General features: G+C 40.0%; 2 protein-coding genes across 3 annotated transcripts in view; one reads left to right on the plus strand and one right to left on the minus strand.

The window, feature by feature from the left end:
- The window catches only part of RPF1 (ribosome production factor 1 homolog), a 32,191-nt gene extending 16,625 nt beyond the window's left edge, over positions 1-15,566 (plus strand). The window contains exons 4-9 of one of the 2 annotated variants that reach the window (XR_011975715.1): positions 4,201-4,296; positions 4,563-4,716; positions 6,653-6,735; positions 7,325-7,528; positions 11,972-12,098; positions 14,966-15,566. Coding sequence is in view for 1 of the 2 variants with exons in the window: in XM_072648878.1 (XP_072504979.1) it covers positions 4,201-4,296; positions 4,563-4,716; positions 6,653-6,735; positions 7,347-7,528; positions 11,972-12,098; positions 14,966-15,007 (684 nt within the window). In the remaining variant the exon portion in view is untranslated. The remainder of the gene's footprint in view (positions 1-4,200; positions 4,297-4,562; positions 4,717-6,652; positions 6,736-7,324; positions 7,529-11,971; positions 12,099-14,965) is intronic. The other variant, XM_072648878.1, reaches the window with a different exon arrangement.
- Positions 15,567-15,668: 102 nt separating this feature from the next.
- Positions 15,669-19,325, minus strand: GNG5 (G protein subunit gamma 5). The gene is made up of 3 exons (XM_072648879.1): positions 18,886-19,325; positions 17,131-17,284; positions 15,669-15,918 (listed from the first exon to the last, which is right to left on the minus strand). The coding sequence occupies exons 1-2, from the start codon at positions 18,964-18,966 to the stop codon at positions 17,159-17,161; spliced, it is 207 nt and encodes a 68-aa protein (XP_072504980.1). The 5' UTR covers positions 18,967-19,325; the 3' UTR covers positions 15,669-15,918; positions 17,131-17,158.
- Positions 19,326-23,652: the final 4,327 nt, after the last annotated feature.

Here is a 23,652-nt window from a genome sequence, read left to right on the forward strand (position 1 = left end):
GACCTGAGTTCAAATCTGGCCTCAGATACTTACTAGCTTGTGTGAACTTGGACAGATCACCTTCACCTCAGTTTGCTTCAGTTTCCTTATCTGTAAAATGGTGATAATAGTGCAGCATTGACCTGCAGAGTTGTTAGGAAAAGCATATGAGAGATTTGCAAGGTGCTTCATACAATGCCTTGGGCATAATAAGCGTTATAATAATGCTTCTTCCCTTCATACAGAGTCATAAGGAGCTGCAGTATGGTCAGACTTTGATTTGGGCAGATCACCTGAGCAGCTGTGTGAAGTCATGGCTGGGAATGAGAGAGAACCAACCAGAAGGATAATATTTCAGTAGTCCACATAAGGGTTTGCACTAGGGTGGCAGTAATTTGAGATGCCTGTGGAACATTCAGTTTGAGGTCTCACATGGGCAGATTGGTGCTCAGGTGAGATGTTAGAGCTAGGAACCATCTGCATAGAGGTTACACTTTGAACCCATGGAAGCCGAGGAGGTCATAGAATCTAAGAAGTAAGAAGGATCTGAAAATTAATCAGTTAGTTGGGAGGTAGAATGTGAATAGAAGTATTACAGGCAACTTTTCAAAGTATTATCAACTTGAATTTCAAGAAATACATCCTATTCCATGTGGACACTATCAGAGTAGATCACAATTGCCTCTTTAACTTAGTCTTTGAGAATTGCTATGACCAAAAAATTAGTCACTTTTGCAGCCAACCTGGTAATCAGCCTCTCAAAACAGATGTATAATTCATTCATTATTATCGCTTGTTAAAATATAAACATGAATGAACTAATGAATATTTTCACTATGAAGAGTCTGGAGGTAGATGTGACAACTCAAAAAAAAGTGAAATTGACTGTCCTACAGGAAACGATTGGTTATTCATGTGAGTCATTTCCATGTTGGTTCTCTGTGTACAATCAGACTATTGACTTGTTAAAGCAAGGATCAAAACTATTGTCAAGTTAGGAAAAAAGTGTGGAAATGATATCATTTAACTGTACAATTAAAATCTTATCAGATGGACTTAGTTAAACAAGCTGTTATGTTTAAAAATGGTAAAGGAACAGACATCGGAACCAGTGTCATTTCTGAAGGAAGTTTGTGATATAAAATAATTGTGATGACAGGGAGGATGGAAGCAGCTAGAATCTGCTGCAGCCAGTGGATGTTTGATTCCCTTGGCAATTAGAAAAAGACAGCAATAGCAGTTTGGTCTACAAACCCATTTTCAAAGATCTTCAGAAGTTTTTGTTCATGGTACATTAAACCAGACCCTAGGAGGTCGGAGATGACACAGTCCATTCTGCCTCATGGAGTACTCTCTCCTTGAAGAATACAACATGGATACAGAGAAGCAAATGGAAGATAATTTAGGGGTGAAGGAGAACAATAACAACTGGGAAATCAGGAAGGATCTTGAGAAATGACTTTGAGCTGAGTCTGGAAGAGGCCACCAGAAGTACTGAGAGGGAGGCATTCTGGGAACAAGTGCATAGGCACAGATTGGAATTCCTGAGAATTGAATCTGCAAAGGAAGGCCTGTGCCAGTTTATAAGGTTGTTGGCAAACAGGAGTTTGCCTTCTGATGAGCTGTTGCACATTCTTGAGCATGGTGGCGTGGTGGAACCTGTACTGGAGGAACATGAATTTACCAACTTTGTGGGTGATGGGTTAGAAAGCCAAGAATCTAAAGCAGGAAATTAGTCAGGAGATGACAAGAACCTGCGCTTGAGTGATGATGACATAAGGGGAAAGAGTCCTAATTACAGGTTTATAGCCGGAGGAGAGAACTTCCTTTATACCTGAGACTCTATGAGGTTCAATGACCAGCAGTACCAGGAGTCAAACCCAGATCCAGTGGCCCTGCTCGAAGGCCTTGTGAAAGTAGAATGGTTAACACTCAACCTGGTGGTTGAGGGGCTGAAGGAGAAGGAAGAATCTAGGTTGATTGCAAGGTCATGAGTGAACCTGCTGTCAGCAGCATTATGATGCCTGTGACAAAATGGGGACACTAACAGATTGGGGGTGAGCAGTATTGCCTCAGAAAACAGTAAGAAGCTGGCTGGAAAGAAGAGTTTGCAGAAAGCTCAGTATTATACTGAGTTTAGTATAGATCATCTCCCAAATATTTTTAAATGAAACGAGTACATCAAGCAGACCAAATATGGAAAAGACACAGCCAGATTTTCTGTCATAATTTTCTCCATCATTGCTTCATAGGATTTCCCACTCCATCATAGCATCTCCATCATGCTCTCCATTTAGACTCTACTTCATAGTTCTTGGTATTCTGTAAAACATAAAAGAAAACATAACAGAGAGCCATGATCAAACTGATTATCCTAGGAGGGAAACAGGTGATGAGATTTTTCAAGACCTTCCCTCAATGTCTAGCCTCATGGCAGCTAGTAGTGATGTGTCTTATGAACTCTAGAAGGCCCTCGTCACAGCAGGCAGACACAGAGAAAGAGAAAACCTGTGGAGTCCAGACAGGTGTCAGGAACTGGCAGTTTGGGGTGGGTCTGACCCAGAAAAGCATCCAGAGTATTGGACAAGGAAAGTCTTGGCATGAAAACAGAGGCCAGAGACCTAGTTCTGGGTTTGACTAGGAAGTCTCTGGAAAGACACAGGCTGGTAGACTGGTAGACTGTGTCATTATAATCACACTTTTGACTGAAAACTGCAGATAATAAAAGATCCCAGTGCTTGTTTGTTGACTATTATAAACAAAACATTTAATTTGGTTGATCACTCTTCCATGCATATGTTAAAATCATAGAAATACCTCTGAAAAATACAAGAAATAATTGTTGAATCCTCTGGTTTTGAATATTGAGCTAGGCATAAAACAGATATGAGCTTGCTACAAGTCTTTGCCGTTGCCATAGAAGTCCAGCACGAAATCCTATTGGAAAAGGGATTCCCTGTGGATGTTGAGGTCTTTTAGATGCCCCATTTGTGAATGATGTCTTGCTGATAACTGTACAGAACTACCTAAATAAGACCCACAATCATCAACTCCTTCTCTTCCCACTACCTCTATACCTCTCTCTAACTACCTTGCCCAACCATTCCAGAGACCAAGCTGGAGTATAGAGGAACTTTTGCCTTGGAGTTCTGCTCTCCCTAATAGTGATTGCCTCTCCAACCCCCACCAGGCTTTACTTCACCCTCCTTGCTCTGGCTGTGTCCTTCAGAGTTCTCAACGTCTGGTTTTGGACCCTTCTGTCTTAGAGTGAATGTGAGCAGTAACAGTTACTCTTCAAAACTACAACTCTGAGGCTCGTGCCCCTCCCAGTGTGATTTTTCTATTAAAGGGGTCATCCCTCTGACTACCTTTTAAAGAGGCCTATTCACTGAATGGGTATTACCTCACTTGAAGTGAGTACCTGAAAAGCCTTAGCCTAAAAGGCCAAAGTCTCCCATTGCATCCTGGGCTGTCTCCAGTCATCCTCATTGGTCATTGGATCCAGATGCTCAGGAGGAGGAAGTGAGGCTGGTGACCTTGCACAACCTTTCCTCCCTCAATAAGGTCAAGTGCAAGTCTCTTATGTAATGGTCCTCTTCCAAAAACCAAATCTGTCAGGATTACAACATGCATCCTCACTCCTTCCAGTTTCAGAACCAAGATCAGTTCAACTCTGCCATTGTTCCTGGATGGATGTGTCAGTCTGTTTCTTTCTGGCCCCACTCACTGTCCCTGTATAGCTTTCTGGAACAAAGTGCCCCTCCCTGGTCACCACGCCCCTGGGTGTGTTGTCTTTCCTTTTGGAATGAAGGTCCTTGAGGGCAGGTGCTTTATTTGATTTTGTTTTTGTATCCTCAACATTTAGTGTTGTTAAAAAAATGCTTTTTCATTCATTTGTTCATAATCTCTCTCAAAAAAAAAGAGAAATGTTTAATATCAAATTGATGACCTACAGAGCTGACCCATAGGAGCTGTATATCAGTGTACTTACATGCATATGTCTTGGCTGAAACTGCAGTTAGACACTCAGCCGAATCCAGAATCGAACAGAGAGAAAGAAAATAAATGAATGAATAAGAGTTTGTTTTTAACGAATTGACCTAAACAGTCTTGTTGGGTTTACGTTTTGTTTTGGTATCGTACTTCCTTCTGTGCTTTAGGTCATTATCATATTTTTGCCATTATGCAATTTTGTAAATTCATGCGTCTTTTTATTCTTAGGTTGCTTATGATGAAGCTACAGATGAATTTGCTTCTCATTTCAACAGACAGACTTCTCCCAAGATTCTTATTACCACATCAGACAGACCTCGTGGGGTAAACGTATTTACTAAAATACCTGATAATAGCCCTGTGTGTTTAGTTTCCTGACTCTTAATGTTCATTAGCTTTAACACTTAGCTGCCTCTTTGTGAATAAGATAAATTATGAGGTCCTGGTCATCCAGAGTCAAGCTGTTAAGGAGGGCTATTTTTTGCATTGCCAACCTAAAACTATGGTGCAGGAATTGAAGTAGTGCTCTTGTCTGACTTTATGATTTTTTGGTTATCATCATAAGAGATTTAACAAGTTTTGTTTTGCAGAGAACAGTGAGGTTCTGTGAACAGCTGTCCACTGTTATACCAAACTCACATGTTTATTACCGAAGAGGACTGGCTCTGAAAAGAATTATCCCTCAGTGTATCTCTAGAGATTTCACAGATCTGATTGTTATCAATGAAGATCGTAAAATACCAAGTATCCTTTTGAAAAGAAAAATAAATCCATTTCTTCACCCTGGTTCTTTTTTTTAATCTGAACAAAAAATTTTTATGTGTTAGTTACTACCAACCATAGACAGCCTTTTTCTGTTGGTTTATCCTGTCTCATGATGAATGTGTCATTGAAGCAAATTTTTTCTAATGCTTCTACAAGTTATCACCAAACTTAGAAATAAGAAAAAATAAGATCTATTTATAAACATTAGTAGGACAAATTTTAGTGACAATAAGGAAGCCTACCTGTAATGTACCAATATTATTGGAATTAAATTACTGAGGATTCAGAAAATAGAGTAGAGCTCTTTTTCATGTTGCCAAGGTTACATGTTATACTTCTGCCACTTAATGACCTTTGAGACTTTAGGGCGTTAGGGAAATCACATGACTATTTTGGGCCTTAGTTTCTTCACCTGTAAAATGAGGGTAGACTAGATGCTCTCTACAATCCTTTCTAACCCAGTTTATGATGAAGAACATTTTTTTCTTAAGGCAGTGTGCTTAAAAAAACAAAAACAAAAAACTCTTTACAAAAACAACCAAGCAACTTTGATGTCTCTTTTTTTATTGCTTCAATAGGACAGTGATGTTTTCAGGATAATGAATTAAATAAATAAGACTACATGCTTGTACTGATAACTCGGGAAACTAAAATAGACAGAAAACAACTTTCTGGGTACTGTCATGTTCCTCACTTGACTTGTGAGTGGAACATAGCATAGTAACTTTGCTACTTGCTTAGTTAATTCTGGTATTTCAAAGCTTTGTAATTTTCTTGGTGTGGGACCTCCCTCTGCAGATCACATCCCTTCTGGAGTGTGGGAGATGGTCCTTGAGAGTTGTTGTGACCAAAAAATTCATCACTGCCATTAAATCAATGCTGAGCCTCTCCAGCTTGAGCTGGGCTAGTCCTTGGATGGCAGGCACACAATCCATCACCAGACCCATATTTAACTGTTTTAGAAAAATACTCTGTTTCAAGGCAAATGCTGTCATTCTTTTTATTGCTTCAAAAAGCAACAAATAAATGAAGCTCATTTTTCTCCCTCTTTCTATTTATGGCAATAACAGACATTTATATGGCATGTTAAAGTTTTCAGTATGTATTTGTATATATTATCTCACTTGAACCTCCCATCAGCACCATTTTCTCTGTAGTATGAACCTTTGAAATTTAAAGCATCTTCCCCAAAGTTGGAGTCATCTCATTTACACATACCCAGTTTAGCAGATTCTGGCCCCTGCTACTGATACTACTAGTGCAGTTGGTGTGTGTGTGAAATGTCCCAGATTACCTTTTAACTGCCCTGAAAGTCCAGGAAAGTCCAGTTCTTTGAGACCTATCAGCGAAGAAAGTGGAAAGGAGGAAGATGACAACTCCTAGGCTGACCAAGGTTACTGAGCATTGGCATCATTCATCTCTCCACTGAAACTGATGAGCCATGTAGCAACATTAGAATTCATTGCACAAATAAGCCCCTTGGGGTCATACTTCACCTAGGATTTAGCACACATAGGAGGTATTTAGTAAATGCTTACTCATTGTCATGATATCTGTATGTTGTAAGTAATGGCTGCGAGGTCAGAGAATGGGGCCAGGAACATAGTGATTTATATAGTCTGTGTGTATAGAAATATGTATTTTTAGATTGACTTTCCACATGCCAGTTTGTAAGCGGAGATATTTTTATGTATTTGGAAAAGTGATTCAGTAGTAAGATTAGAATAGTTTATTTTTTTCCAATTTATTTTATTTTTCAATTAGCAAGTACTTATTGTCTCTCCCCATCCTCAGCCCCAGTTTCAAAGAAAACAAGATAAAGATTGTAAGTATTCTAAGTATCTAGGGGACTAGTTTCATAAATTGCAGTGTTTGAAGCAGTTCCGTTTCTATTCATTCTTAATTTTGTAATCAGATGGACTTGTTTTAAGTCATTTGCCTCATGGCCCAACTGCTCATTTTAGAATGAGCAGTGTTCGCCTCCGCAAAGAGATAAAGGTAAGTTTTTTGTTTCTCCCTTTGCTTGAAACATTACCATGCGTACTTCTAAATTGTATCCCTCTTAACAGTACTTACAGAAAACTTTTTCTGTTCTTATTGAAGCATGCATTGTTTTGTTCTTCACCAGGGAACAGCTTTTTAATTGCTTCCATTCCATTTTTCTAATTTTTAGGAGTGTGCAAATTATAATGTTCCATTTTTATTTTTATAAGTATTAGAAATATAACATTTCCTTTTGTCCCAAGTTTTCATAAAAATAAAGACACTCTGACAATGAGAGTTACCCTGTCTTTCTGTGGAAAGGACCTTTAATCTTTAAGTAATTTGAGGGAACATCCATGCTGAGTGCCCATTTTTTCAGTCTCTGGTTTAGACTGAAGTGACTATCAAAATGTACAGTTGCAGATCTTAAATTAATCTACTAAGCTATTCTTTGAAAATAAATACTTTAACTTTATTTTGAATACTTATTTGACATTGGAATGAACATTGCTTTTCTTGAATCATTTTAAGATGAAAATTAAAGAAAGCTTAGTGTGTGCTATACAGTTATGGCTAAAACTGTGTTAGCTCTCTTATCCTGTAGTAATTCTGCGAAATTGTTCCAGAGGAAAGGGAAAGAACCCACCCAACATTCACCTGAAGTAATTCTGAATAATTTTACAACAAGACTGGGTCATTCCATTGGACGTATGTTTGCTTCTCTCTTCCCCCATGATCCTCAGTTTATTGGAAGGCAAGTTGCAACATTTCATAATCAGCGGGATTACATCTTTTTCAGATTTCACAGGTAAATTTTCAGTTATATAATAATAAGAGATTTAATTAGAATCGATGTACTTCAAGAATATTAATAAAAACTGATATTTACATGGCCTTTCACAGTTACAAAAGACCTGACATATGTTGTCTTTTTTTCTATTAATTATGTTTCAAGTATCACAAGGTCTCAGAATTGGGAGCTCAAAGACTGTTCTGATCAAAACTTTAGCTTAATAAGATCCTTAACAAGTAGTCATCTAGTCCTTGTGTGAAGACACCTGATAAAAAGGAGCTCACTCCCTTCTGAGATAGCCTTTTCACAGTGAGCCTCAATTGACCTCTTTGACACTTCTGCCCATTCCTCTTAGTCCTGTTCTCTAGGACCAAATAGCAAGGCTATTCCTTTTTTTAATGTGACAGCCCATTAATAATGTCCTCTCTGAATTTTCCTTTTTGCCAGGCTAAACAGTTCTTTTAGCCCATCTTTATGTGTTATGTACTTGGTTTCCTTATACTCCTTATACTCCTCAGCTTATCAATATCCTTTGCAAAATGTGGCCCTTGGAACTGAACACAGTATTCTAATGTGGTCTGATTATCACTCGTTGAAATTTACCCAGTATTGTTGTCTATGAAGATATTTTGGAATCTTAACTTTGTTTTCTAGTAAACTACCTACCTAATTTTGTATTGTCTGCAAATTTGATAAACATGCCATCTGTGCCCTTTGGCTCAGAGCCATGCCCTCATCCCTGGTAAATTTCATCAGATACCTGTCTCCAAAGTGATATCAAACTGCTAGTGACTACTCTTTGATTCTGGCCATTCAACCATTTCTGAATTCACCTTACTATATTGTCATCTTACTCACATTTCTACATTTTATCCTCCAAAACAAGATGGACATTTATTCAGAAGCTTTGCTAAAATTTAGGTAAATGAAAGCATTCTCTTGATTTACAAGTCTAGTAACACAGACAGTGAAGTAAGCGTGTTTTGTGTGTCATAACTTGTCCTTGATGAAATAATGCTGGCCTCTTTTTTATTTTAAGCCCTTTATTAAGTATTGCATTGTCTATAAAATTTGGTCAAGAATTGAAGGTAGGGCCACAGTTCTACAGTTTGCACCTTTTTTAAAAATTGGAAAATTTTGCCATTTTCCAATCCTATTTGGCCTCTCTTGTTCTCCATGATCTTTCAGAGATCACTGATAGCTCAGTAGGCACATCTGCCAATTTTAGTGCTGACGGATATCTTGGCCTGGAAACGTGAACACCTCTTGGACAGAGAGGGATTGTCTTACTCTCTGCTCCTAATCTTGGATATCAGCTCCCCATTACTCCTTTTTATTCTCTCTATTCTAGTCCACAGGTCATTCTTCTTCGAAGAAAAAGCTGAAGCAAAATAACTCAAGCCTTTGTGCCTTTCAAATCATGTGCCAGTTATCAGTGTCGTCCCACCAGTGCTTATTGGCCAACTTTGTGGCCAGATTATTGGATTTGTTAATACTTTTTTTTTTGTGCAATTCTTTATTTGTTAGTTCCTCTTCTTACCCATATATTGTGCATATATTCATAGACAGCTGTAGAGAGCTAAAACCATCAATATTACTGTTAGCTCCTTCCTTGGATTTTTTCTCCTTTGAACTACTGGGGATTGTCTATTGCTTTTCTTCATCTTACATGGTAGCTACTCTTTAGAGTTTCTCACTTGGTGGATATACATAGATAGTTACCTTCATTTTGCCTTTCATTTTAGCTTAAAGCCTTTTGAAAATACTCTTACCAGATATTATTAGGTAGATTCCATTCAGGACCAGGAGCTTGTCATTCCTATTTTTTATGGTATGATATTGAAATGGAAATACTTTTCGCTGGCACCATGTCTTTAATGAGAGAATCATTTATCAAATCTGCTGTTCTCTTCAGAAGGTATTTCTTCTGATCTGAGAACAGTGACCAAAATGTTTAGGCTCCTGAGGTTCTTCCCTAAGACTGTCATCTTTAGCAGTGCTTTCTAGATCCTGTATGTCAGTATTGTGTCCATAGAATTCTCTAGAAGTGGCAAGTGAATTATCTGGGTTAATAAGTCTTAGGAAGGTCTTTGTCCCATCCTAGATGATGGCACCAGGAGGACCTTTCTGTGTTGTTTCAGGCCGACAAAGAGTTTTTTCAGTTCCTGTTCCTCTTTTCTTCCTCAGTCCCTTCCAGAGTGTTTTTTGTGGTAGCTCCTGTGGTAGATCTTTGCTATTATCCTTTAGAGGACAGGCAGCTGCATCCTTCTCAGGGAATTCACCTTCCTCTCTACTTGGAAGACTCTCAAAACCATTTCTTAGCTTTACATCTACTCTCCTTTTGCCTCTGTCTTATTTTCTTGGGCAGCTTTATTTTCTGTTTCTCGAGATCCTTTTTTCTTTGTCTTGACCGGGAAGCCCTTCCTTGTTTTTATTTTTAACAAATCCCTTCATTCTCCTTGATCACATAGAACCCCTTGAGTTATTTTTCTAAGGGAGATCATTCTGCATTTTGAGCATAGGTAAGGTACTTGGCTGTGGTAGAAATAGAATTAGCATATACTCTATCTTTGTCAATGCAGAACTCACTCTTCTCTCTGTATTTGCTGAAATTGAAGATTTGAGTCCTTTGTCCTTCTCATTAGTAGCTCTTGTGTAGAATTGCTGTGACGGATTTCTGGGCCTCCACGGTTAGCTCTGGAGTTGTCACTATCCTCACTTCATTGCCCCGCTGTCACCTTGATAGTCACAGCCACCTTCCTTTTTCTTTTCGTACTCATGTTTCCCATGTCTTACTAACTGTTTTAACACTACCTTCTTTTCCTTTCCTTTTTGGAACCTTCCTAGGTAATATATTGCCCCCCCTCGCCCCAGTTTCTCACGAGTTTTCACCTTTAATCACCAGTTGCTTTTTGGGTATTTCTAATCAGATGTCCTGGGGTATCCTCAATCATTATATATAAAACAGAACACATATCTTCCCCTTCCTTCAGACTTCCTTACTTCTGTCAAGGGTACCCCCTTCTAGTCATCCTGATTCACAGTGCTGGGGTCATCTTTGACCCTTCACTCCCCCTCACTCTTATCTCATTGAGTCTGCCTCCACAACATCTTTTGTATCTGTTCCTTTCTCTCCACTTCTTTTTACCTAGACTATTTCAACAACCCCATACGTTTTATCCTAGCCTCCAGGCCTTCCCTTCTCCAGAAAGTCAACCAGCAACTGTTTATTGAGTTCTTCTGTGTGCCAGATACTAGGTTCTGGAACAACAAAGACAAAAGAGTCTCTGCTTACATCCAATTAAGAGAGACTATACATATGTGGGCTGTGTATAGATACAAGACATATACAAAGCATATAAATTGGTACTTGAGCTAGCCTTGAAGGAAACTGGAAATTGTAAGAAAGGGGTGAGTGAGGAGTGGATACATTCCAGACATAGGTGAGGAAAACAAGGTTTGGAGCAAGTTTGATTGGATTGTAGATAGAGTGAAGGCCTGAAAAAAGTAGACTTTAAAAGCTGAATAGGAGTTTAATAGAGCCCTCGAGGGCATAATTTCTAGTGTCATGCTTCATAATTGTCCATGGCCCCATTCAGTTCAATATTTTTATCAGAAAAGGACGTGAAGGACAACATACATGATATTCGTTTAGAGGACGTAAAAGCTGGAAATGGAACTCTTGGTTAAGAGAATCAGGATTCAAAAGATTTTGTCAGACGAGCAATGGGCTGAATCTTGTCAGATTAAATTTAATAAGATAAAATCTAGCCTTTATGGTCATTAAATCAACCATATAAATTGGGGATAGATGGCTAGATAGTTTTATTTAACTAAGCTAAGTAAGTGTTAATAGTTTATTATGATATTCCTTCAACCTCCCAAACAAATACAATTTTAGTAATCATTAATAGAGGTATAGTGTCTAGAATGAGGGCAGTGACAGTCTTACTGTACTCTTCTCTAGTTAGATAGCATCTGGAGTGAGACTGTTTTCAGTACTAAGAAAGAGTGGCATGAGCAGGAAGAAATTAGTCCAGAGAAAGGCAGCTAGGTTATGGTGGAGAGAAAAATGTGTTGCCATGAAAGTAGAAGAAAAATTTGATTTATTTTGCTCAGCCTGAGTACAGGCCTAGGACCAGCGGATAGAAATTACAGAAAGCCAGATTTAAGGAAATATTTTAAACTCTTAAAACTGAATAGAAATTGAAATGGACTGCCTCAAGAGGTAGCAGGTTTCTGTTCATAATAGTGATATCTAGTGAAGGCTGGAAGGTTACATGTTAAGAAGGAAGATTTGTGATTCAGGTAGAGTTCATCTAAGACCTTTGGAGGTGCTGTCCATCTCAAAGATACTTAGGCTCAGTTCTTTCTGGTATGGAAAGAAACTAAGAGCTGGTTTAACTTCTAGTTAAAGGTACATGTAAAACTTATTTTATTAATCTTTTATTGTTCAAGATACCTTTTTAAGAGTGAAAAGAAGGTGGGAATTCAAGAACTTGGACCGCGTTTTACCTTAAAATTGAGATCTCTTCAAAAAGGAACCTTTGATTCTAAATATGGAGAATATGAATGGGTTCATAAGGTATGTGTTACAGTCCTGAAATACTAGTTGATCAATCAGTTTTGAAATCATGAAACAAGAAGGAAACCCTCTTCTAAGTGATTTTTTTTTTTAGCTTTAGAGATGAGTTCTGTTCTAGAATCCTAAACTCTCTTGTCAATTTGGATGGGATAAAAAGATAAAGCAGGAGTGGGAAACCTTTGGGCCTTCTAGGTCCTTAAATGTGGCCTTTTGACTAAATCCAAATTTTACAGAACAAATCCTTTTATATTTATTAATATATTTTTGTTTGTCTTTTATAATTTCATTTTATAATGAACCTACTTAAAATACAAAAGAATTAAATAAGTTCCAACAAAATAATCCTCTCAGATTGACCGGTACAATTAGAACATTCGTAAGCCATAAGGACTAAATTGACTACTGCTATGCTCATTCTTTAATTCTAACTTTCCCCACCCAACTGGCACCACTACCACATGAGGCTGATTGGTGAGAGTCTGTCGGGGTCGAGTACACCAGTCTGTTATCAGCTTTTGACAATAGTGCACAGTGTTTCTGTTTGAAGTGGAATTTGTGAATAGTTGCAGCCCATCCTGTTAAAGAAGACCTAGAGAGAGCTGAAGGAAGAAAACAGATTTTTTTAATGTACATTGGGAATTGAAATATTATCTTGTTTCTGCTAAAGGATGATTTGCTCGCTTTGTGATACTGCAATATTAACATTAAAGAAATCCAATGCTTATCAGCGTTATAACATTCATCAGGACCACAAATATTTTAAATTAGAGGAAGAGCTGCAAAAGGTTATAATGCAGAAATTAAAAGATTAAAAACAAAAGCAAAGACGTGGTTTCAGGCAGCTATAAGACCTGGAAATAATGCCACGGAAGCAATTTATAAAGTAGTTTATACACTTGGGGGGGGGGGGGAGGGATGGAAAGCCATTCAGTGATGTAAACGTTGTGAAAGAATGCATTATCAAAGTAATATAATACTTTCCAGTATATTTCAGTAACATTTCCAAGTACAAACAACTACCTCTTTCAAGGAGAACCATAACTGATCAGCAGCATGAATTAGCCTTCAGCTTAACAGAATAACTTTATACAATAAAAAGGAAAATATATATTCAATTGCTTTGAATGAATCAGCTGATACCAGTGACTTGGCACATGTTTTATAATTCATTTGTGTCATTAGAGAAGATTTTCTTTACTACAAAGAGTTACTCACTTTGGACACTCTTGGGAACAGAATATGGGGAATAGATATCTTCCAACAACTTTCAAGGTAAATGTCTTGAAGTTGGACTGAATTTGGTAAATTCAGTGAATGTACAGAAGGTGCACCTTCCATGACAGGGTTTATTGCACAAATTAAAAAAGTATTAACAGATTCAGATGCTCTCCATTCTTTTCATTGTATCTTACCACAGCAAAATCTTTGTGCAAAAACTATTTTAATTGACACTTTGCAACAAGTTATAAGTATTGTTAACTATATTTGTGTAAATGCAACATTGTCAGTTTCATAACATGCTAAAGTTGAAAAATGAGGTATTCAGTGTCTGTTTGCCACATCATTCTCAAGTGTGTTGGCTATCGCAGGGACAGGTGTTAGCCTAAATTTTATCTCTGTGAGAACAGATAAATTTTCTGAAGAGCACAATCAGCCATGTGAATTTTGAAAGAAAATTTCTATAAGAGTTTTGCATTTCTGTGTGATATCATGTCAAACAAAACAACTTGAATATTTCTTTGCAGAGTAAAACTAAGTCTATATATGTGGCAAAAAACAATCCATACATTTCAAAAAAAAAGCCTTCTTTTTTCAAAACTCTTCTTTCATAAGGAAATTTCAGATGAACATTTTCCCCAGTGAGCACATGGTCATTGACGAGCAGGATGGCATATGTGAATCATTTGAAGAATATGCAGCTGTTGTAGACCTGTTAATTGGAGAATATAGTGAAAGACTCACTGACCTTGAGAATCATGACATCACACTCAAATTAGCATTTCAGCCTCATCTAGTTGATGTCACCAAGGCACCTAAAGAACTACAGGTGTAATTGATTGAGCTCTCAGTAGATGACATTTTAAAGTCATTGTTTGATGCTAAGAAAGATCCAGTTGAAATATGAGAAAGTGCAGTGTAGTATCACGCCTTCCTTCAGTAACATGCCTAAAAAACTGTTTCTTGCTTTTCAACCAATTATTGCTGTGAATCTATGTTCTTTTACCTAACCCAAATCAAAATACCCTTAAGGTCAGAAATGACTGATACCCATCTAGAGGATCAACGGAAACTGCAGACCTCCATGTTGCAACCAAACGTTCAAGTACTTTCCAACAAAAAGCAGACACAAAATAATGTGCATTTTTAAGGATATCTAATTGAAAGTTTTTTAAATGCAGCCTTATTTGATTACAACTAATATTAATGCAGCTTTCTATCATGAAATCTCTAGAATAGACATTAAAATATTCTGTTATGACCAGTTTCTTTTAAAGCTCTGTAGAAATACTTGATTTGAAAATTGTATAAGGTAATAGTAATCTGAAACAGCTTCTTTTGGACAATCAAGTAGCAACACTTATTTTAGGCAATAAGTTTTGCTTTAACAAGATTATTTATTATGGCTTAGACTAATTTGGCTTACACCTAATTTTTTAGTTAATGGGGAAACAGCTTCTTTTGACTTGATATCCAACCAAGGCTTTAATACCACTAAATATAGACCTCTTCTCGTATGTGTATCTGCTATAGATTTTGTTAGCTTTAATTTTGTTTGCATTTTAAAATTTATTTCTATTAACTTTAAACTGTTTTTACTCTTGTACCTATGCGTTCTACTTCAGCCATTTTTTTGTTTCAATTTTTAGCCCCGTGAAATGGACACAAGTAGAAGGAAATTTCATTTATGAAGTATTGAGAAAGCAGGATTGGACATCACCTGTTTTGAACTTTGTTATTTTTGACTGAAGAGATCTCATCTGAAGACATTCACTTTTCAGCCTTATATGTTTGTCAGTGAAGTTCCATTCATTGATGGATTATTTTTTTAAATTTATCAGCTTTGTATAGTAATAATAAAGAAATGTTGGACTATGTTCTTTAATATATTCATTTTTTTGTAACTTTCACCTTGTACTAAGAGCTGGAAATAACTTTTTTTTAAAGTCAATTTGTCCAGTGAAGGAAACAGAAAACTTGTGGAGTAGCTGAAAAGAGACTTAGACTTGGTCCAAAAACTAAGATTCTAGTACTGGGTCATGTACCAAGTCTTTAGAAGAATCTCTTTGCATCTATCCATTAAATAGGTGATATGCAATTGCATATTCTGTGACATTGGTATGATAGGGAACAGAAGAGAGAATCTAATCATTCAGCAGAGCTTTTTCCCCACTACAGAAATAACTCAAAGCATAGCCTCTACGTACTGGATCAAGTTTATGTACATTGAATTAAATATACTACATCTGATTTTCAAGTTTACTCTGATTCTTTTATTTCCCTTAGAGTATTTTCTATTTACCCTGTGCATCTTTGAAACCCATTATTAACCCTTAAAGAACTACAAAAATGTGATTTTCATCTGAATACTTTATTTGTATTCTTGCCAGTGTACAAAACAGAAATGAAATGAAAATTCGGAGAGGTAGATGAGAAAGTCTGACACAAGCTGAAATTTGGATGATTAACTTGGCACATTGTTACACATATAGATTAAATTTTTGTGCAGGCTTCAGAACTCTCTCCTTTGAATAGACACAATTCACATCACAGAACGTCACGTCACGTCACAGATCCACAAATGAAGATTGGATCCAGAGATCTGAAAGAAAAAGTTTACACAGGAGAACAATTACTCTTAAAGAATACATTCACATGTTTTAACTATAAAAACAAGCAATCCTAGAACACACTCAAAATGTAGGATAAAGTATTTGTACTGAGTCAGAAGATAGGGATTCTAATTCCTGCTGTGTCTTTGTGAACTTTTAACAAATCATAAGCAGAGTCTAACCCTGTGTAATAAAGGGCAAGTGCCTCTAAGAGTTACAAGAACCAAGTAACTTATTGTATACCCGTTATTCATTCATTTGTGAATGGAGCTGGATTCTAACACAATGTTAAATGAGGAACATGCTATTGTGACTAGTAGTGGAAAAAACCCTTTGTATTAAAAATACTTTCTATTGGTGTCACAGCATCTTATACAGTTGCAGTGGTTCCTTTTTAAACACATGGTAATCTACACATATGGGCTTCTGATTGTACACTCCCATATTACAAAGAGAGTTCAAGCAGGGAGGGTACAACTAGAACATGGTATTTTCAGGAAACAACTTCCTGAACACTGAAGATTTCAGAATTCTATAAAGGGTGGACCTGTTAATACTCCTTACACAAGAAAAATTCAAATACAGACTAAGGCTGCTTATTTTTCTTCTAGCTAATGCTATTGAACTATTTCCTTGGCTATTTTAGTTGATAGGATTTTCTTCCTGGCTATTTTTAAGTTAACTGGGAAAAAAAAGCAACCAGGTTGTGTCATTTTAAGCTTCAGTATGCACAAAAAGATATTAGATTGTCAGGGTCACTTAGTTTTAAACCTGCAGTTTTAAATGCCTCTATGCAATAATTTATATGGAACTGATAATTAAGTTTTTTTGTTTGACTTCTAATCATTAGTTTCCTAATCCTCTGGCTCACTATCTAACTAAGGTGATTAACTCAATTCTAGAAAATTCAATTTTTTTCTGAATTCAGAACTTGGCATTTTGCTGCATTAATAATTCACATGCAGCCAAAATCAGTAATGGTGTTCTTGGGCCAGTTTTTAGTGTATACTTAACCAAAGAATGTTCATCTTGAATTGGTAAGACAGCTAAATAGAAGAGTGTAATTAGATATTACATTACTTCAGTAGAGAGAACTAGAACCAATTGGGAAAAGGTGCAGGTAGACACATATGGGGAACTGAGCTCAACAAAGGAATTAAGTAAAAACAAGTTAATTCCTTTGTATTTTTAAGGTAACTTACCCTTCCCAAGTAGCTTAAGATCATCTTGCTACAGGAATGAACAGACTTTCTGGGGCCGGAAAGGATTAGTACTGGAAGATACCCCAGTCAGCAGGGGATCATTTTGGGCATTTTGCAGGCAAAACTGTTTCAGATCAGCAGCAGCCTGAGAAACCTATTTATAATAAATAGAGAACAAAGTGTTATTAGGTGATCCTCAGCTCTTCCCTCAAAATGCACCATATACCTCAAATAGGATATATGCACTAAAGGCTAGCATGCATATGCTAAGTGATAGTATTATATATACTGCTTATGAACAAAATACCTCTTATGATCCTCTTCAGCTTCTCAGACTTCACCATTTCACACAACTGGACTTCAAATTTGCTAAATTTTTATATTCTACTCCCACCACTATCCACCTTTCCTTTGTTAAATTTACCTCTTGTCTCCTATGACCATGAGTTCCTTGAACACCACCCCTGTTCCACCATGTCCATCACTGTGGTTTTGCTTGGTTTCATGTCCAGCCACTTTAAAAGACCTTTCACGTAAGGTTGGACTAAATTATCCCAGATGACTTCTAATTCCAATTTAAGACTTGTCTAATCAAGACAATTCCGAAATCATTCTGGAATCTGCCCACTTAACAGTTAGAAATAGCTGACTGAGGAAAAAATGGAGTTCAAATCCTATTCTCAAGACTTAACTAGCTGTGAATATCCTTCAGCAAATAACCTAAGTCTCAGTTTCCTCAGGAGACTAATACCTGAAGTGCCAACCAATCTCACCAGGGTTGCAGTGGAAATCAAATAAGATAATGAATGTAAATTGAAATTTTGTATCAAGTACCAGCTTCACACCTTACCCCTACCGTCTAGCTCTGGTCCTAGTGACAAAGGCATACATATAATAGAGCTAGCTAACAAATTACAATCCAGTGGTAGAAATGAAAATCAGCCCGAAACAATTAGGGCAATAAGAAACAAAGTGTCGGATTATAAGCAATAGTTAGAAAATGGTTAGTATGTAACAGTGTTAAAGGTTTCAATCAAGGACGGATGCACGCGGAGACAGCACCTGGGCTGGGGCTTAAGGGATGGGTGGGCTACAGACTGGCAGCCTACACAGGAGACTATCCTGGCAAGGTGGATTCTGTCTAGGAGGGGCGTGGCAGGGTCGGGTTTCTGAGAAGTCCCGGAGCCCAGTCCCCTCATTTTACACGCAAGGAAACTGAGGCCCGGCCAGGTGAAGTTGCCATCCTCTCCACTGCGTGGGGGCGGAGGCCCCAAGAACGTAGAGGTCCTCAAGCGCTCCCACGTCCCGGGAGCTCGCGTTTTTCCCATTTATTCTCTCCCATCTCCGCGGTCCTCCCCGGACGGGACCCTCCTCCTGGCCCCCCGCATAAACAGAAGCAAACCCAAACTCCCGAGGGCGGGCGAATCTCATTTTTTTCTTCCGTGCACGGTAGTTTAAGAAAAGTGGAACCTGTACAGCTCGGCTCAAGTTTTTCTTCCTGTTCTCAGGACACGGAAGAACTCAGACCCGAGGGGGAGGACTCGGCCGCGGGACGGGAGGAGCCTCGCAAGCGGCTTCTCCTCGGGGGCAACGCGGGGCAGGAGGACCCCAGAAACCCACCCCCCCGGGCTTCGGGAGGTCGGGAGAGGGACCAGGAGCCTCGGACACTGGGGAGCCCGAGCGCGCCGGGACCCGCGGGGGCACTGGGGCGGTGGGGCCCGGGGGCCGCGGCGGGCATTTGGGGAGGGGGCTCACCTTAACGCGGTGGAGCCCGGCCTCGAGCCGGAGCTGCTGCACCACCTTCCTCATGGCGACGACGTTGGAGCTGCTGGACATGGCGCACGGAGCGGGGTCCGCGGGCGGCGGGCGGTGGTCGGTGGTCCGCGGGCAGCGGGGGTCGTGCCGACGTCCGCTCGCTCCCTGGCTCGCTGGGTCTGGCGGCGCGCTAGCCGAGTGGTGCCTATAAGTACCCGAGGGTGTGCGCGCCGGGCGGGGGGACGGGCGGGAGGAGGGGGCGCGGGGGGAGGGGGCGGTGCTACTCGGAACTTTGTTTCTAAGTTTCCGGTGCTCCGCCAAGTACCGCCACTCTCGCAGCGCGCATGCGCCGGGTCCTCCACCCGCGCCCGCCCCTCCCGGAGTCTCCTCCACCCCTCCGCTCCCGCTCTGCCGCAGGCGCCCCCCCGCCCCCACCCCCACCCTCCCCCGGACTCCGGGGGCTGCGGCGCGCGCCTCGCCGGGTGCGCGCTCGGGGCCGCGGGCGGACGGTGGGGCCGGGCGCGCCTCGGGAGCGCGCGCGTGTGCGCGACGGGCTCGACGCCCCAACCCCCTCCTCTCCCTCCCCTGCGCCTTCCTTCCGAGAGAGCGAGCGAGCGGCCGGGAGGGAGGGCAGTGGTAAGAGCTGGGCGGACCCCGACCCACGGACGAGGACCCCCCCCCCGAGACTGGCCCGGGGGAGCGGGCGAGGGAGGGGCGCTGCCGGCAGACTGAGGGGGACCCCCGGACCGGTGCGGGGCGGCGGGCCCCAGGGAGGCCGGCCAGGCCTGCGGCCCCTTCTTCCCCGGGGGGAAACTGAGACCCCGGGGGGACGTAAGTGGGCCTTACCTCAGTGCCTCTCTGACACTGGGGGAAACTGAGGCACGGGACCAAGTGGGCCTTACCTCAGCGCCCCCTCTGACACCGGGGGAAACTGAGGCACGGGACCGAGTGGTCCTTACCTCGGTACCCCCTCTGACACCGGGGGAAACTGAGGCACGGGACCGAGTGGTCCTTACCTCGGCACCCCCTCTGACACCGAGGGAAACTGAGGCACGGGACCGAGTGGTCATTACTCCAATATCCTCTTTGAGATAAAGGGACAAGGGCTGCTCTGTGACACAAGGGGAAACTGAGGTGCAGATTTAAGCGTCATACTCCAAATTATTTTTTCACCCAGAATAAGTGGTAGAGGGAAGATTGGCGCCTAACTCTTGGGAACCCCACGGTGCCCCGCTGCACCCCCCCACTCCCCCAGACCCACCTCCCAAGAGGAAGAAGGATCCCAGGGAGTGGCCTGGGCCAGGGACGTGAGACTCAAATAGAGCTCCATCCTCAGTGAGGATCCCCGCAGTTGTTAACGTTATCTGTCTTGTATTTCTGTTCTGCTAAATATTTCCCAGTTAGGCTTTTAATCTGGGCCTCGCGTGGGCTGTGTGTTTGCCAGCTCTGATCCAGGCCCATCCTTGTGTTTGCCATATGAGGAAACTGAGGCCCAGAGAGGAGATGGCAGAGGCCAGATTCAGGCTGTTAGCAAGCACTTATCTGGCTTGGGCTGGGGGCCAGGTACTGGGGATATGGAGAATCTTCTCTCCAAGTCACATTTGAAACCACTAGGTAGATAGAAGGTGTGTACAGAGTAGGGTCCCAGAGGCTTCCTGGAGTAGGTGGGATTTGAGCCCAGCAAAGTCAGCAAAGCTAAGGGTTGGAAGTGGGGGGCAGTAGAGCCTTCCAGAAGTACAAAGGGACAGAAACTTGAGAGTGAGTGGTAGAGGCCAAATTCAAATCCAATGCACAAAACTACCCACCGACTTACTGGGCTTTCAGAGGTCAGGATCTCCTGGGCTTCCAGAGAATGAAGGGACCATAGAGATCATCTAACCCAACTTCCTTAACTTTACACTTGGCAAATAGGACCATATCCTAGAGCAGGTTATTTCACCTCCGTGGTCCTCAATTTCTTCATCTGTAAAATGAAAATAATTGGTTTAACGTGTTCTGAAACGTTTATCCTGGAAATTAGCTTGCACACTTAACCAGCTAAAATTTCTTTCTAAATGGTCAATCTCTGGGCAGTGTTTCAGTTCACCTAACTTTGTGAAAGTATATTCTTTCATAAAACTGCTGAAATCTCAGTTCATGTAGCTCAGGCATATGTATTTCTGATTACATGGCCTATTACTGAAACAAATGCCTATGTTCTAGTGTATATCAGTTTCCAAACTCCAGTGTAACATCCAGATCCAGCCTTCAGTCTGATTTTGTACCCCTTTCAGCTAAGAATGTTGTTTGTTTGTTTGTTTTACATTTTTAAACACAATAAAACTTTGTAAAAACCATTCTTATTTGGGGGGAGGGGGTGTTGGGACACAAAAACAGGCAACTGGCTAGATTTGGCCTGATGGTTATAGTTTGCCAACCCTTGGTCCTATGTATCATAGGTTCCTAACCAGGGATTTACAGTCTGCAGCAGATAAATTTCAAGGAGACATCTTCATTTCAATATGATTGGTTTTCTTTGTAATCCATTATATTTTATGTATTTAAAAACATTATTCTGAGAAAGGGGCCATAGGCTTCAACAGATTGCCAAAGGGGTTGGGCGATCCATGACACAAAAAGGTTAAGAACCTCTGGATTAAGTTTACAGTTAAGCTAACTCCACAGTCTAGGCTGGACCAGTGCTTGTCATTTCCTTCATGGAAAAATATAGATTACTATGTAGAATATACCTGAAAATAGCTGATTATCCTTTAGGATAGTCTAGGCCTAAGTTTACTTTAGAATTACAATTTTGAGTAGCTATATGTTTTAAGTATTAGTTTAATATTTGTTAGTTGAATTCAAGTTAGTTGAAAAATGGATGTATTATTTGGTTCTTAGTATATTTAACATGAATTTTAAAAACACTGAAATATTATTTTCTAATCACATGCAGAAATGTAAAATGTACTGCTTTATTTAATCCAAGTTTTGTATAATATTGTAGTAGTAGTATGTTTCATAGCCCATTCCAGTCATTTCTTATGACTATATAGGTTAGTAGGGTAAAGCACAATGGAGATTTGTTCAGCAATACTCCTTTTCATAATAAGAATGGTTTCCAAGAATTTACCTATAAAACTAGTATGAATAACAACAATACAGGTTCACCAACTAAAGATTCCCATACTGACATCATATTTCTTTTTGTCACATTGTCTTAATGACATTGGGATCATAATAACTCTAGTATAGAATGGTGCAAAACTGGCCCACCTTGGGCCATACTCAAGAAGGTTGGTTGCAGGGCCTCATTATAATTCTTATAATCTCACATACTGTGCCATCAAGCTCTAGCATAACATCATAAAATAGTTTCATTGGTATTGGAATGAGTAAAAATAATATGAATGAATAAATGAATGTGAATGTATAAAAATTCATAAAACATTTGTTAAGTGCTTACTAGTGCAAAGCATTGTGCTATGCTGGGTGTACAAATAGAATGGTAAACCGCAAAGGAGCCCACATCCCAGTGGGGAAGGTCCGTGGTCTGTAGGGAGGAGCAGCAAAGCAGACAGTAAGGCCCCTTCTTTCATGTCATTTCCACTGTTAAAATCCTATTTGTTTCTGATCTTGAACTATTTGTCAGTGCCAAGGACTTTGGGGCCAAGAACATTCTTTTCTGCATCTTTAGTAGCTGTGGCTGTAGACCCTATAGGAGCAATTCTCAGGCTATGTTTCCTCCACACGGCTTGCTTCCCAGGATGATGGCTGTAAAGGTTGAGTTGTAAGCAGAATAGTCAGTGATTTTGGTTGGGGGTTGGGGGTGGGGGAGTTGCCTCTGGACCCGGCCCCTGTGCTGATGGGTGGATTTGACACCATTTGAAATGAATGAAGTGTCACTTGACAGTTGAAGACTCTAGATCAAATTTTGTTTGAATTGATATTTTCACTGATTTTTTCCATAAAGTGTTTATATTATCTTCTGAAGTTATGGTGAATCTTTTATCTCTTTTGCAATGGCTTCCACAGAACAGTGAAGCAGAAGGACGATGGTTTTATCCCTGAAGGTGTATGTGGCTTGGTATGGTCTTTCTCCATGGAATGGGGATGAGTCTTCACCCCCATCCCTGCATATAAACCCATGAATTGAACTGAACTGATTATGCTGTCGCTCTTAACTTCATGCAAGGCACAAAATCTGAATTTCCAAAGACACAATGAGATTTGCTCTTATTGGTTATTCTCTCATATACGACCTACTCCAAAGAATATTTCGTAATCCCTTCAGCCTTGAACTTATTTTGTATTTGCTGATGCCTCAATGCATTTTCTATTTGAGATGAACTGTTTTTAAATTCTGTTGCCATTAAGAAGTGCCCAGTATTGTGCTGTGTAACCTTTAGGCACTCAAACACTAGTTGATGTAGACTGATAAAAATGACGGTAATATATAATATTATACGTGTATATGTCAAATATAGTTTTTATTAGTATGTTTTGTGCTACTGCAGAGGAATCCTATGTAACATTAGCTTCCCTATGTTTTAGCGTTTTAAATTTCTGTCATAGTTTTGAATATAAACATTCTTTAATGATTACCGAGGTGGGACAGAGCAGACAGTATAGCTGTTCTCAGGGATTTGAAGGATACAAAAAACTCTTGACTTAGGAGTTAAGACAGAAATGTGTTGGAATCATGGCTCTGCTACTTGTTAACTGAGTGGCCCTCAGCAAACCAGGCATCCTCTCTGAAATTGTTTCCTCATATATAAAACTGGTGTA

This window comes from Notamacropus eugenii, chromosome 2, assembly GCF_028372415.1.
Source record: "Notamacropus eugenii isolate mMacEug1 chromosome 2, mMacEug1.pri_v2, whole genome shotgun sequence".
Classification (NCBI taxonomy): domain Eukaryota; kingdom Metazoa; phylum Chordata; class Mammalia; order Diprotodontia; family Macropodidae; genus Notamacropus; species Notamacropus eugenii.

Excerpts from the sequence above, each read along its gene's own strand:
- GNG5 (XM_072648879.1), bottom strand. The coding sequence starts at position 18,966 with ATGTCCAGCAGCTCCAACGTCGTCGCCATGAGGAAGGTGGTGCAGCAG. Across the intron at positions 17,285-18,885 it reads CCGGGCTCCACCGCGTTAAG|GTTTCTCAGGCTGCTGCTGA; the intron begins GTGAGCCCCCTC and ends TATTATAAATAG.